The following is a 16,470-nucleotide window of genomic DNA, read 5'->3' on the forward strand; positions in this document are numbered from 1 at the left end:
ATAAAGGAAAAGGCTGAGAAACTCGTAATCTGTTCAAAACTGGAGCACAAATGAAATGTAAATTCAATCTGCAGCATAAAAGAATCTATTCTGTATCATTTTTTGAGAATGAGAAATGTCTATACTTTAGTAAAAACTTTGAAGTTCATATGCATATCTCAATTCCACATATAGAATTTCAACTTTTTGCCTGTAAAACTGAGAGAATAAGGTCTATTACCTTATACAAGATAAAAAGGCTGCTAAAAAGCAAAGATCTAAAATTCATCCATTCACTCAATAAATTAAGCACTTGCCATGTTCACAGCACAAAGTGCTCATCCTGTGGAGCTTGCAAGAAGGTAAAAGAGAACAAGACGTAGCAATTTGGAGGTGCCACCAAAGGAGCACAGAACTCACTATGTAGGAAACTATAAGAGGAAAAGTTCTCTTACAGAGAAGTTATCTCAGAATGTAAGGCAGTCAGTCTCAGAGGAAACAGGCTTGAGCTGAGTCTAGAAGAGTAGGTAGTATGTGTATCAAGGGGAGGTGGTGAGGTATTTCAGACTGACCAGAAGTGGACGGGAAATGTGAGCGACAACACTGAAGAGGTAGATAAGCCCAGAGTGTTAACAGAAGGCCCTGGGTTGGGTGGGTGGAGTAGAGTAGGAAGCTGGAGAGGAGGACACTGATACTCTAAAACCTTTAGAATTTATCCTTTAAGATTTTTTCAAGTTTGCTGTGGTTTTTGTAATTGAAGGAAGAGAGGGATATAATGACAGCAGTGTTTGACAGAAAAGGAACCTCTCAGGAAGGAAAGGATGGATCAAAGAGAAGAAAGTAAAGGAGTTTAGAGCACTAAAAATAAATATTTTAAAGATTCCAAGGTTTTCAGATATTTAAAAAAAACAAAAGTATTTTCCTTAGGAACAAGCCATAGGATCATGTACTTGTACCGTGTGACGCTGCCACAATATACAGTCTGAGCAATATCAGAAGTCTGAGCAATATCAGAAGTTTGGGCCCGACACAAAATCCTGAGATTTATATGTTACAATGCAAATCGCCATATATAAAATTAGATAAATATGTGTGTTTACCTAATCGGCCAGCATATATGAAGTAGAAGAGCAAGTAAAGCTTTTGTGAAGTTTAATTCTAATGAGGAAAAGCTGAATTAGTTCGCCTGCCACACATGCAATAAGCACAATAAAAGGAATGAGAAAAGAGTCCCTTCCACACCCTTTCTCTCAAGTCAAAGAGAAAGCTGGAAAGCCGACTTCTCCTGTGTCAAGAGACTCTGAGCTGAAACTTGAAAAGGAAGTGCTCAAGACGGCAAATTATTTTCATGTTCTTGGTCTTCATCATTATCAGTTTATAGAATATTTGTTAGACATTGAAGGAGTAAGCAGATTTGATTTATTTTAATGCAGACAGATGGCTTGGTCGTGGAAATTGTGAAGAGATTTACTGAGCGGCTTCATCAGATCAAGGACATTATGGAATTAAAGGGCTCTAAGAGACCTTACAGGTCCAGCTCCCCATGGCTCACAACATTACACTTTCATATTAATGAGAAAGACAACCCACTGAATTCAAAGTAACTGGGGAAGGGGGACAGGCACAATTAATTCATCCAAAAAGGCACAAATGTTCAGACAAACTGGAAATATAGACTGATCAAAGGGCAACTAAAACATGTCTTGCTCTTAGGGCAATGAAATCACCAATTAGAAAGAATTAAAAGTCACAATTTCAGAAAATATTTTCACGAAAACAAATAATGTTTAAATTTCTACAAATACTTTGGAATACAAAACTCAAAAACCTTCTCTACTAGTGTGGTTTAGTTTCAGGAAATATTTAATGTTCTGAAAATAATCTATACTTATCAAAATAGCACAATAAGCATGAGTTTATGAATCTCAGAATTATTTTGAACGTTCTGCCAATATGACTAACTCTATCCATTCTGAAGACCACCTGGCTTTGTGTAAAAACATTCTCCTACATGAAAATGCAAAAAGAACAACCAGAAAACAGTATAGAAGTTATATAACCTAGAGTCAGAATTAAGACGTGTCATAACCACAGCCTTTCAGAGTTTTTGGTTTGAATATCATTACTTTCCTGACTAAAACTCACAGGTTTTTTTAAAAGCTCATAGGCTTTTCACTTTTAATCAATAATAGCAATACCAAAATATTTATATTCATCATGTTATCCAGTACAGATAAAATTTAGACACCCAATGCCTGGCTTAGCCAAAGAAAAGACATTATGTTAGAAAAATAGAGAAAGGTTATAGAAATCAAGTTAAAGGACCAGAATACACTGATTATGGAAAAAAGAAAATTTCTGTCATATTTACAGCCTGCTTACAACTGACACATATAAGATTTGTCTATGATATAAAGAATGTAAGAGAATAAAGAGGTATGTACATAGCCTGAGCTAAAGTAAACAGAAATCAATTTTCAAAGAAAATTAAAAAACAGAATTCTTTATATTTGAAGTCACTTTTTACAATCTTTCTACAATAGATGAAAACGGTTTTAATTCATTGAATAGATATCACCATAAAGTCTCATTATATTGATGGAAGGAGAGGGAAAGTCAAGTAACTACTTTTTAAGAAGTCTTATTATGTTAAAACCAGCCATATATTAGTTCCAGCTTATTTTCTCGACAATATTCTCAATACTTAGAAGCCAAATCAAAGAATCACGAGATTACAGAGTTGGAAAAGAAAAGATTACCTAATCTAACTCCTTCATTTTGCAAATGAAAGCAGGCCTGAAGATCTGTATGATGTCTCTCAGGCCTCACCTCCATTGGCACCTCCTGGATAGAACTCTTACTTCCTGACTCAAGTTGGAGTTGATCAACCCCTGTAACAATAACGGCCACAAACAAAGAATTTTCTATATGCCAAGCACTATGCTAGACACTTTAAAGATGCGTCATTTCCTTTAGTTTAGTACTTCTTAATGCACTGAGAAGGCCATCTTCACTCTACAAGATAATCAAACTCAAACTCGGGGCATTAGAACATTCCCAAAGTCAGAAAGCCAATAAATGACAAGTCAGGAATTCAAACCCAATATGTCTGACTATACAAATAATTCCACTTTGGGCCAGCTATACTGCAGAAATATCTACACAAATTTATAGGTTATATGTACAAAGGTGTTCACTATGATATTGCCAATATCAAAAAATCAGAAACAACATAAATGTCCAACCATGGGGAAACAGCTAAATAAATTGTGGTATAGACTTGCTACAAAATAGTAAACTTAGGTCATTAAAAAAATGACATAGATCCATATGTGGCAACATGCCCATACTAAATTTTATGCTTTAAAAATAAGTTTTAAAACAATTATCCATGGCATTATTTAAAAAAAAAAAAATACATGTACTTCAGGCTTTGTTTGTAATTAGAAAAAGGTCTAGAACAATGCACAACAAACCAGAGAATTTGGTGGGTGGAGGTGAGATATGAGTCAATTCTTAAACATTTCTGCATTGTTTGAATTTTAATGCCTAGGATATGCCACTTTTGTAATTTAAAAATTATATATATTACAAAAAATACAGAATTTTAAATGAGTGTATTGTTTATTTTTCAGTGATACATACATACTCTGTTTAATGCCATCCCACACAGCATGGAATTATTGCATGGCTATTTGTCTCTTAAACAATAAAGAAAAAAAAAAAGAATTTAACATCCATTAAAGTACATTAGTGTTTCAATGTACTATATTCCATGGACCGTTTAAGGGTCTCCAACACCCTTTCAAAAAATCTGTGAGGTAAAAGCTGTTTTCTTAATGACGGTAAAATGTTATTTGCCTTTTTGCCTGTGTCGACATTCGCACTGATGGTGCAGAAGTGTGGGGGGGAACTGCTGGCGCCTCCACACAAGTCAAGGCACTGGCACTAAACTGTGTCTGAAGTCACTGTAGTCTTACTGTCATGCACTCTCAGTTACAAAAGAAAATCCAGTTTCACTAAAGAATGTCTTTGATGAAGGAATAACAGGAATTTTATTAAATCTTGACCTTTTATGATATTCTGTGACAAAATGAGTAGTCTGAAACATAAATCTCTTATGCTACACACCAAAGCAAAAATGGGTGTCCCGAGGAGAAGCCCTGGTGCAACTGCTGGATTTCAAAGCTGAATGAATTAGTCGCGTTTTCATAATCAGCACTTTTACTGGAAAGAAAAACTCACAGACAGACTACAGTTATTGAGACTTAGATATTTGGCAGACATTTTCCCAAAATTGAACAAAATAAGAGAAACCACTGACAGCTATTTGTTGCCAATTTTGGAAATATACATATCTTCCAAAACCTGTATCTGCCATTGTGAGCTTAACAGTTTCCCGGTACTTGAAGATTGTCCTGATGAGATCAATGGTGATAGTTAACAAATGTGATTTTTTAAATCATAGAATTTAACATGTCAGCATTTGTAAGATCTGCATCAGTGAACCAATATTTTCTAAATTATCAATGTATAATGTTACCTAAAAATCATGCATGAAGAAAAGATTTAAGTATAAGATAAGCCCATGGATTTTAATACAGCAGAGTGAGAAATGTTTATTGATATGGTTTCTGATTCTGCATGGCAACCAATCTTTAAGAAACTACTATTTACTGAGTTTTAATAGAATATCAAAGAAGAATATACAAAATTATTTGAAAATGCTATCAAAATATTCCTTCTTCTTCCAACTACATATCTATGTGAGGCCATATATTCTTCATATATGTCAACCAAACTGAGACAACACTTCATAATAAACTGAATGCAGAAGCAGAGAGGGGAATCCAGCGGTCTTCTAATGAGCAAGACATTAAAGAGTCATTTCCAAAAATGTAAAACAGTGCCACTCTTCTCCCTAATAAATTTTTGGTTTTGGAAAAATATCTTACACTTGTCACAAAAATAGTATATTATTTATGTTAGCATACGATGGATTTGTAACCTGATTAATACTTAAATTTTTTCTCACTTTTAATTTCTAATATGGTAAATATTGATAGACATAATCCACGCACACAAAAGCTCTTTATTGTCCTCAATAATCTTTAAGGCCCCAATAATCTTTAAGGCCTAAAGTTTGAGAATCTTTGCAGTACACTGTTAACACACTTTTCATATGTTCTGCACATTGTCTTAAGTCTTGGCCAACAAGTGCTAGTACAGCAATCTGTATTTACACATGGGCAATATGCATATGTGAACTGTACTACAGGCTTTTCATTACCAATGAAAGCCTAAAATGCTAACCTGATTTTACTATACTCCAATCTGTCATTTATTTTGTGTTCTGCTAAATGATCTTGACCTATGGGGACTGACTGAAGGTGTAAAACTGGTAGTGATGGACTTGGTCCAAAGAAACAAAGATTAAGTATTACGATCAATGTTTGATGTTACTTAAGGCATCTTTGAGTACATGGTCAACAGTGTGGCTCTGATTAAAGACTTCTGACATTTTGAGAGCTATAAACATCACTGCAGACAGAGAATGGTCCATAAGGAAATCATTATCACTTATAGTAGTAACTACTCACCTAATTAATTTGCAAGTACCTACTGAGCACTTACTATGTGCCAGGTATGGTATTGTCCTTCAGGGAAAATATACATACATACATACATTCATACATACATATATACACACACAGAATTGCATCATAAAGTTAACTTCATGGAACAAGGGGGAAATATTAACACAGAACTATGTCCACATTCTCACATACCCCCACCAGTGCCATGTCCAGCTTCTAAAGTGATTTCTGGGTCTGCCTGCTTGGCTCCAGGGTTTCTTTCATCAGTCTACAAAATAGGTACAGCTAATCATTGGAAGGGGTCAAGAATGGCTAGATTTATTTACTTTAAAAGAACCTGATGCGACTAGCAGAACATAACATCCTCCAAAATGGAAGGAGAGGATGAAGAGGAAAGAGGACAGAAAAGAATCAACATTACTGAGAATACAGGAGTGGGAGAGAAGAGATTTTACATGAGCAACTGCTGTGAACAGGGAGACTTTGGGCAAAGGCAGGTAAAAGCGTTCTCTAAATTAGGACACTGTTAACATTTCCACTGGTGTGATATTTAACAGATTTTGGTAAAAAATTAAATTTCTTTTCAATTTTTAAAAATGTTGGATTAATGAGTGTTTTAAGACTGGCCTAGAAGTGGTCTCATTAGAGTTACATTCAAAATGCCACATTGTGTTATTATAAGTTTGACTCTAGTAGAAAAACAGCTTTGCATTTCCAAACCTATTATACTTTAACCATCTATCCCAACCCTAAATCCTGACCCACTATCATTCAAAGCCACTGACAGTAACCTTAATTTCTGAAGATTCTTCCAAAGAATTCCATGTAGTATTAGAATTTCCTGAACTCAGTGCTTCTGGCATCTCAACTTCTTCACCAGCAATGCTTTTCTAAATAAAAGTATGCATCTAACCCTGTCATTTTGTTATCTCTCAAGATCAAAATACTAAACAAAGAGAAACCAATTAGTAGACTTCCTCTAAGGACTTTTTCACTGAACAGAGTTTTTGTTCACATTGGCAAATTCGTATTGTTTTAATCCTATCCTATAAACATAAACATTTTAGTGATATTAATTAAAATACATGAGTGAGGTACAGCCACATCATATAGCACCTGTGTAGTGTCCATCAACGATAAAGGTAAACTAGTATCAGACCAATGGCTGAGTCTATCATTAGTGAAAATGGGAAACAGATTTTTTCTCTTTGACTTCAAATTTCTACAACTTTAAAATCATCACAAATGCAAACTACTACTATAGTCTCTTAGAAAATCAGGTATAAAGCTAATCAATTACCCAAACTTTAACAGAAAGGAAAAAATCCTTCCACAGTTTAGTAAAATCAGCTTAACTCGTAAGTAAATTAATTAACTTTCTACTTTTAAGACTAAATTCAGCTCGAATCAGATGGCATTCTAAATACCACCCAAGAACTGACAACCTCTCTGAAACCAATTACTCTCAAAGTATGATCAAGGGAGGATTTCAGAGGCTCCAGATGTTCTGAGAACCATCCTTAAAATGCAATGGTGTGATGTGTGAGTGCCAAATGGTCCTCATCAAACAAAGGACAGGACTTGAAGGGACTAGACTATCAGAAATCCAGCCATCCTACCTCAATCTGCCTAAAACATAGAAATAAATTGGCATCATTAGTGTAGATAGAAATAGGTTCAGGATCCCTATGCTAAATAAACAAATTATAGATCAGAATTTAAGTGGGCCACAATTTTCCCAACATTCTCCCAATACAGCTAGGACCTCCAGTCCTTTGTTCTAACTCACTGCAACTAAAGACTCTTGTGTACCAGCACATCACCTTATTTGACACTAAATCACATGGCTTAAGTAAGAAGATTCAAATGAGACTTTTCATTATAAATGCTTCCACTATCAAAGTGCGAAAACACATTTGAAAATGTGCCACATACTGTTACTGGGGGGAAAACGTCTTTGCCCACTGCATCATTACCTTGGGTCTGACAACAGTCCTAAACACAACATTTTAGAAGCGCTTGGTGATCTAATATCTAAATTGCTTCCTGAATAGTCCATGTTGAATATACAGTGTATTAAGCTTAATTTCTCTAAAATTTTCATCCAGTGGCTGTCACCTTTCATATTAGGTCAAACTACAAATTTTTTACTAAAAAGTAAATCCTTCCAAAACAGTTACATAACTAAAGTTAGAGCTAAGAAATTGAAGTTTTTAATAAATTTTTCATAATGCCAACACTTAAGCTCATAATTCATTTCTAATTCATTTTATATGGCCTTTTCTTTCTTTTTATATATTTTCTTATGTTCTTGAAAGTTAAACACTATTTCAAGGAATCGAAGGTAATACAAGAAACACTTTCGATATATCTGACCCATGGGTAGAACTATATAGTAGTCAACTTTTCAATTCAAATTCCCTTTGAAGTTACTCCACAGAGATTTAAACAAATACAAAAACAACAATTTCTTGACATCCATTTTATTTCAAAAATTTAAGACGCTCTCTTTTTCTATTTATGGTGTGTTACGTCATTGTAGTGGCCACTGCTACAATGGTTATCTTTCTAGCATCCATTTCCCTTTTCCTCTTCATAATGGAAGCAACTTTCCTTCCATTCCTCCACCTCATTCCAACACTGGAAGTTCTATGGATGGGCTCTAATTCATTCAAACCAACTCTGCCACTGACTGATTCAAGAACTTAATGCAGTCAGGAAATGGCATTCTCCTGGAGACTCATGTTAGGCACTATATAGCTGTTCACTCTCTTCCCCTCATCTTAAGGAAACTGTATATCAGTGGCCTTTCCATGGCCTGCTGAATAAATCCCAAACTCAGCATTCAAGGCTCTCTACTAACTTTTACTACCTTTTCAGACTTTTTTCTTTTGTCCAGTGTCCTGTTCTAGCAGCTAGGAGCTTGGCCTTTCCAGAATATGCCCCTGCACTTTCCATTCCATATCCTTTGTCCAGGCTGTTCCTTCGTCTAGGAAAGCCCAACTAATGCCATCTCAGTCAATTTAAATCCTACTCAAAGTCCAGATCAAAAGTAAGCGTTTCCATAATGTCTTTCTTGATATCACCATTAATAAATGGCACTCATCATATATTCCTTGTATCATAAATCATTTGTATATTCTTACAACCTATACTACAAACCACTTAAGGGTTGTGGACAAACTTGTGCATCTTTGTCTTCCACCACCTTCCTTCCCCACCAGACACCCAAACCCTGAGTAACTCGATAACAATTTGTTGAACACATAAGCACTTTTTTCATTTCTGAGGGTAAAAAATGCCTCTACAGAACAGATTATTGTGAAGGCTGAAATGTCCTTGCTAGTCTTTTAAAACATCCTAGGATGGCTAAGGAATAGTTCTGCTGAAGGAAAAGAATCAAAGCAGATGACCTTGTAAAGCAGATTCACGAATCACATCAACTCTTTAAAAGTACTGCCTAATAATTAAAAAAACTATATACAAATGCTACTTTAAAAAGAGAGTTACATTTATTATAACATACAAAAGAACAGATTTTTTACCATAAATGTCAGCTATTCTGATAGTAATACCTATAATATTTTCAGTTATATCCAAGGGATTTGTATAAAAAGCCCACTTACTGAATCTTATTTCACACTTGAAGGAAGACAGAGAAACATGTTAGCTCTCTCAAACTAGCAACCAGACAAAATTAATTTAGAAGCACATACCACCGTCACTTTATTATTATCTACACATCATCACTAAAAATATACCTATTGAACTCCATGAAAGTTACCTGGAATTTTGATGATTTCCTTCACTGGATTCTATGAAAAAGATATACAAAGTTTTATATTCTTTTCTCTCCTACTAAGTGAATTTGTATAATTTAAGTCAGCTAATATTAGGTTACTTCAAAATCTATGGGTACATTTTCAGTTCAAAATCTATGGGTACATTATCAGTTCAAATAAGACCGTAAAACTATGGGAAACATACTGATATCTCCAGAAAATAAACAGGGATAACCACCATATTCCAATCAGTGAACATGCTTTTTTAAATAAAACCCTAAAGAATAAATCTCAGTGAATCTCAACATATCAGAAAATGGGACAGAAAACTTGATTCCATAAGACAATGCACTCACAAAAGAAAAGGGCACTGTACAAGATGAAAATCAAGAGTTTAAATATGATGGCTAGTCATAGAAATAGAATATAAGAAAAGTTAGAGAGTAGAAAATTACATTTAAATAGATTTTTTTAAACCATCAAGAAAATTAAACACATGTCTATTATTTGTGTTCTAATATTGTTATATTCTATATATTTTTGTAAGCCAATTTAAATCCTTTGGGGACGAAGCTAGCGTATAAAAAAATAAATTCTTGTTTTCAAATATAGTGTAGCATACTGTATAGTTATTTTTAAAATAAAGATCACATTTTCAGTGAAACCTGCATATGCCTGGTAAAGGTACAATTTAAAGTTTCTTAAATTATTTTAAAGGCATCTTGTTTTCCTGGAGCCGCCTGGTAACGGAAACTAATTCTAAATATTGTTTCTCACTGTACCCAATAAGTACGGGAGTTCGTTATCTAAAAAGGCAGACAGCGGGGTCAGAGTCAAGTCGGCGTCGGATCCAGGCTGGGCCGTAACCGAGTAGCAGGTGTAGTTACCTCGAATCAGGGAACACCTGGGCTGTGCGGGAAGCCGGGAAGCGGGGCGCCGGCGGGAGGGCAGCCGCGGCGGGTGGGCGCGTGAGCCTCGGCCGACAGCTACGAATATGGCCCCTGAGTAAGTTGGGTTCCCAAGACCTGGCACAGGCGAGCAGGCTGCTTGCGGTCCCCAGACAGCTCCTGCCCGGGCCGCTGGCCCAGCCTGGCCCTTCGGGGAGGGGAGGGCTCCGGCTACTCACCGTGCAGAGAGAGGAGCAGCAAAGGCGCCAGACGGGAGCCCGGAGAAGTCATCCCGGGGCCGCGGGGAGCGCGCCCGCCGCCCGCTAGAGAAAAATAAAGCCCCATTGGGATATGGTGCTAGGACAGGGCAGATACTTGTTACATGACTGGTTCTGGACACAAGACTTGCAGTCTTTGAAACTCAAATCTTTGCTTCAGCAAAATGAGAAATGACTACCTTTTTGAGGACACACACACACAATCCCATTACTAGAATGTCTACAAAGGCCAAGTTTACCATATAATGTTTGGAGATATAAAGTAAAACCAGGAGCACCAAGAATAGACTGGGTAGAAAGGGTCATCATGGGTCACAAACTAAATATTACTGGGATATGAAATGCCTTTTCTAAAAAGTTTAAATTACATATGTCATATGTTCCTGGTTAATAAAACTTGGGCTGTTGTATAAGAAAAATTCAATCAGTGACACTGGGCTCTAGTAATGGGAGTTGACATATAAGGGCTGGAAACTGACGCCTGCTGCCCCGCACGCCTCCGCGAGCGCCGGGAAGCCGGCGGCCCTTGCCCTCCTCGCCCAGGTCGGGCCCCTCTCCTGCTCGAAACCGCAACTGGGACAAGTGGTGTCAGTCCTCATCCCCAGAGAGCCCTTGGAGGGACTCTTCCACCGCCTCCGTCTTAACCAGCAAGATTCCTTCCTGTGGCAGTTTTCAGATGATCTCTATTTGGCAATTTCACTTTCTCTCCATCCTCTCTTCTGTAACCCAAATAATCTGAAAGAACCTGACGCCTGACTACTGTTTCTTCCTTGAAACGAGCGAAGGAGCTGTACCATACTCCTCGCTCCCCATTGTCGGAGACTACCATCTTCTCTTTTCCCTTTAGTACAATTTATGTCAACTTCTAATATTTAAAAGTTTATGTTCTAAATGGTATAGCTTTATTAAACTAAACTGAAATATTTGTTAACTAGTGAGGAGGTGATGGGGGGGGGTTGTTACTTTCATTGGGTTTTTATTTTTGTTCCTCGTTTGTTTTGAGTGGGAAGCGAGACCCTACTGGCATCTGAAATTATTTTACTTAACTGTCTACCTACATCTTCACCTAATCTTCGTTCCTTTTCCATTGAGGTCGCTGGCAGGTGTCCTACAGCCCCACAGCCACTTTCTGCTTCAGCCTCCAACCTGAGCCTTCTAAATTTGGGGACATACCTGCCCAGGGAATGTCAGACCATTCTGGTCAATTTCTGCAGCAGCATAGATTAGGATTCTTGGAGCCATTCAGAAATTCTGAGGCCTCATCTAGCAGATACAATCTGCCCAGGGCAACTCAGGAGGGAAAATAGTTTGCCAAAGAAATAGGCAAATATGTAAAACATCTATACATTTGGACAAATATTAAAGATATGTATAGAAATGAAAATAACCGTATCAAGATGGTAGAATTATGGCTGCATTCTTTTTTGAAAATGTTGCTGTTATAATTTCAAGTTTTTTAAAAAAAGAGAACACATTCAGAAATGCCATTCACCTTTAACAAGAATACCTTGAAAAAGTATAGTTTGATTATGAATTAGAAATACCTCAGCTTTGCTCACTACTTACAGTTTGCTATAATCCCTTACCAGATCTCTAATGGCAAGAAAAGAATGATATGACAGTAGAGAGTCTTCGATATTTATAACAAGTTTTAAATTTCAACTCTAATGTCATCACTGGGCTTAGTCTTATTTCTTTAAACTCCAGGGCAAGGACTAGACATTTCTCCAACCAATCCAATTTTTTACCTTGTCTTGCACATACTCCTACATTCTAACCCAGTCTCAACCAGCATAATGGTAACACAGAGACAAAATCAAGTAAGTTGTCATGTAAAAGGTACTACTCAGAGCAGGATTTTGCTCCACTATAATCCCAGATTTAAACATAGAATATTATTTAATTAAATAAATAGCCTAATATTCTAGGCTGAAAAGCCTTGATAAAAGCAAGTTACCTGGTATACTTATTAGCACATCAGTTCAGCAAATACTGAGTATCTATCTACATTATGTAAGGCACTGAGTTGAAGGTTAAACATAAAGTGTAAGATATAATTCTCACCCTTAAATAACTTTTAATTGTATATGGCATATATCTGTACAGTCAAGAATCAGCAGAGAAAAAGAGCTCTCCTGCCTCTTTGTCACCATAGTGTACTTCTGCCTTGCCCAACAGGAGCTAGGGACTTATTAAGAAGACAGACTGCTCACAGTTTGGTGGAACAGCCTTTTTAGTAGAAAAAGAAGTGTGGTTTCTGGAAGGAGAGTGAGGACGATCACATTTCAGGAGGCAATCTGGCTGCCCAGAAGCTCAGGGGGCAGATGGTAGATGGTAGACTCAAAGGAAGCAGATCGGGAGGACTGGAAACTCCGAGTACTGTACACAGAGACTTCCAAAGGGACACCCTTAGAGGAAACAAAGAAAAAGGTGCTTTTCAAATCAGAGATAATACCACTGGCATATATTTTTAAGAACATTTTTTATTAGTAATGTTGGTTTTCACCAGCTCTTTTATCTTTATCTGCCTATGACCACAGTAGAATTTCTGTAAATCTCTTTAAGTATTCTGAGTGCTAAAGCAACAGACAACATCTTATGTTTCTATAATACTTTATAAATTTCAAAGTACTTTCACATACATTATCTGATTTGATCTTCACAGTAACCACAGGGGGTATGTAAAGCAGGTAATATCACCCCCTCTTCACATAGTAAGTTACTGAATCTCTAGAAGATCAAGGGACACCTCAGGGATTGCAAATACCAATGGGCGGAACTGGAAACAAGTTCTTCTAACACTCACCCTATAGTTTTTCTACCACATCACAGTCTTTTTCTTTTATCTTTTTACAGACTAACATCTAAAGAAATGTATATAAACCATATTGTCTTAAAGCCATCCGTGGGGAACTGCAGTTGTCTCCCCAACATTTATGCCACCTCTATCCCACCACCACCCCCAGATGACTAGCTGTAAAGTTTGAATGAGATTGCCACCCCCCAACTCTAGGGGAACTTTAGTTGGTCTAACTGACCAAAGAAGAAATGGAGAGGGGGAATAACTAGGACAAAGAACCCTGGGGTAAAAGACTTGTAACATAGTAATAATCTTGGCTCAAAAACACTGATGAACCACAATAAGATACCATCTCACACCTGTTAAAATAGCTGTAATCAACAGGACACGTAATAACAAATGTTGGAGTCCATGCAGAGAAAAAGGAACCCTCTTACACTGCTCGGTGGGACTGCAAATTGGTACGGCCACTAAGGAAAACAGCATAGAGTTTCCACAGAAAACTAAGAATTGATCTACCAAATGATCCAGCAATCCCTCTACTGGGTATTTACCCCAAAGACTTGAAAAACCCGTATCCAAAAAGATATTTGCACACTGATATTCATAGCAGCATCATTCATGGTGGCCAGGACATGAAAGCAACCAAAGAGTCCTATGGTTGATTGGCTAAAGAAGCTATGATACATATATACAATGGAATATTACTTAGCCATAAGAAGAGATGAAATACTGCCATTTGCAACAACATGGATGGACCTCAAGATAATGATGCTGAGCAAAATAAGCCAGACAGAACAAGTAGAAAATCACATGATATCACTTATGTGTGGGATATAAACCTAAAAACAACAAAGGAACAGGACAAACAAACAGAGACTCATGGACATGGACTATAGACTAGTAGTTACCAGAGAGTAATGGGTGTGGGGAGAGGAGAGATAGACGGGGTAAAGGGGGTCAAATATATGGTGACAGAAAGAAATCTAACTATGGGAGGTGAACACAGTGTAAATATATATATGCCTTACTGTTAAAGTGTACAGCTAAAACTTATTGGATTTTGTCACCCAATGTCACCATAAAAATAAATAAATAAATAAACAAATAAGGAAAAAAAAAAACACTGATGACATGAGAATACAGTCAACTTTTAAATATCTAAATATGAATTATCCAAATTCAAATTTTAATCCTATACCTGCTTCTCTCCTCCACCCATCAAAATGCTGGATCATCTCTCCTCAATCAGTCATTCTGCATCCAAAAACGGAAAATTAATTTTATTATTATTTTAGGTGAAAAATCATTAAGAAAGAAAAATTATGGAGGAAAATATAAGGCTTTCCAAAGCTAAATATAAATTATTTTTATAATATTATCTATTTTGTTAATACCACCTGTTCTTCATTTCCAGGCAAAGTTACTCTGAGCAGAGTCTCTGTGACAAAGTGCTATTGAATTCATTCTAATAGCAAATTTAAAATGGCATCACTATGTTTTGTTAGGACTTTCAAAAGGCAATAGCATAAGAAACATTTCATGTGACCTGAAAACGTTTTGTATTCTCTTTCTCGTAAGATAATTTTCAAAAATTTTTTCCACGTCTTTTTACCACTATTCACTAGTCTAAACTAATCTGCTTGAAACTCTGTCACTTGACTTTATATATTGGGGTACTGGCAATGAGTCATCTCAGGTTTTTTCAAATTCTGGTGAATTTTCCATAGCAGTTTAAAGTGCATTTAAGACTTTCATTACTGGCAACAAAACAGATTAGAGACCTTGACTTACAAAAAATGTAACATCATATTTTTAAAAATCTTAAATGAATTGATGATCACTCAGTAAATATGGAAAAGTCAAGCCAAAAGCTAGATGAAGGAAGGAATCCTTCAACAGTCTATTCTCAGCACAGAATCAGTGTGATCCTATTAGGTCAGATTAGATCTCTCCTCTGCCCAAATCATTCCAATGGGTTCCTATCTCAGAATGAAATTAAAAGTCCTTACTATAAATTACAGGGCTTGTGTTAGATTTCTATTGCTGTTATAACAAGTACTGCAAACTTAATGGTATAAAACAACACAAATTTATTATCTTATCTTAAATGAGTCTCACTGGGCTAAAGTCAAAATGACCACAGTGCTGTGTTTCTTTCTGTAGAATCTCTTTATCTTCTTCATCTTCTAGGGTCTACCTACTTTTCCTTGGCTAATGACCTTCTTCCATCTTCAAAGTCTTCAATATCGGGCCAAGTCCTTCTTACATTGCCATCTCTCTGACTCTCTCTCTCCTGCCTCTTCTTCTAAATTTAAGGATTAAAATGGGCTTACTTGGATAATCCAGGATGATCTCATCTCCAGGCCAGCTGAAGGGTGACTGTACTTCCATCTACAACCTCTGCCATGTAAGATAACATTCACACATTAAGGGAATAGGAAGTGGGCATCTCTGGGGGTTGGGGAGCATGATTCTTCTTACTGCAAGACCTAACTTGATCTAGTTCTCATTATCTCTCTAATCACTTTGATTTTCCCCTCACTGTGCTCTCACTAACTTACTATGCCATGCACCATGCTATGTCCTTTAACATACATAGTTTCATTTAAATCCTCATTTAAAACAACACACAGAGATAGGTAGTTTTACCCCATTTTTCCAGATGAAGAAAAGTGAGATTCAGAGAAACTTTAAACTGCTTGGTCAAGAGCACACAGCTCTTAAGGAGTAAAACCCAGCTTTTCTGACTCTAAGGCCAGTATTCTTTCCACTATACTCTGACACACCTATTTGAATTAGCAACATGATTGACAATTTGGAACTGATAAACTTTCTACTACTTTTTAATACTAAATAACTGTTCAGATTTTAGCCTGTCTTCTGAATTTGTTGATGAACACTCTTCCTTAAAAGATATAGACTTAAACAATTAAATGAATACTACCCCTCTTAAAAATTAATCTAAATCGAGTATTCTTAATTTAGTCTTGAAAGATTTTATGTGCTATTAATAATAAAATCAGTAGTAATCCATAAAAATTGAAACTCAAAAACAGTGAACCATGCTGTTTCTATGGTAAACAATGACGAAAAATATTAGATGGCCAAAAGATATTTTAATTCCAATAAATTGTTTCATTGCTT

General features: G+C 36.3%; 1 protein-coding gene across 2 annotated transcripts in view; it reads right to left on the reverse strand.

The window, feature by feature from the left end:
- IGSF11 (immunoglobulin superfamily member 11) overlaps positions 1 to 10,565 on the reverse strand; it is a 119,959-nt gene extending 109,394 nt beyond the window's left edge. The window contains exon 1 of one of the 2 annotated variants that reach the window (XM_006905484.1): positions 10,485 to 10,560. In XM_006905484.1, the coding sequence (XP_006905546.1) occupies positions 10,485 to 10,536 (52 nt within the window). In that variant the 5' untranslated portion in view covers positions 10,537 to 10,560. Of the gene's footprint in view, positions 1 to 10,484 lie in introns of both variants that reach the window. The other variant, XM_006905485.1, reaches the window with a different exon arrangement.
- Positions 10,566 to 16,470: the final 5,905 nt, after the last annotated feature.

Source organism: Pteropus alecto, unplaced genomic scaffold (assembly GCF_000325575.1).
Source record: "Pteropus alecto unplaced genomic scaffold, ASM32557v1 scaffold270, whole genome shotgun sequence".
Taxonomy (NCBI): domain Eukaryota; kingdom Metazoa; phylum Chordata; class Mammalia; order Chiroptera; family Pteropodidae; genus Pteropus; species Pteropus alecto.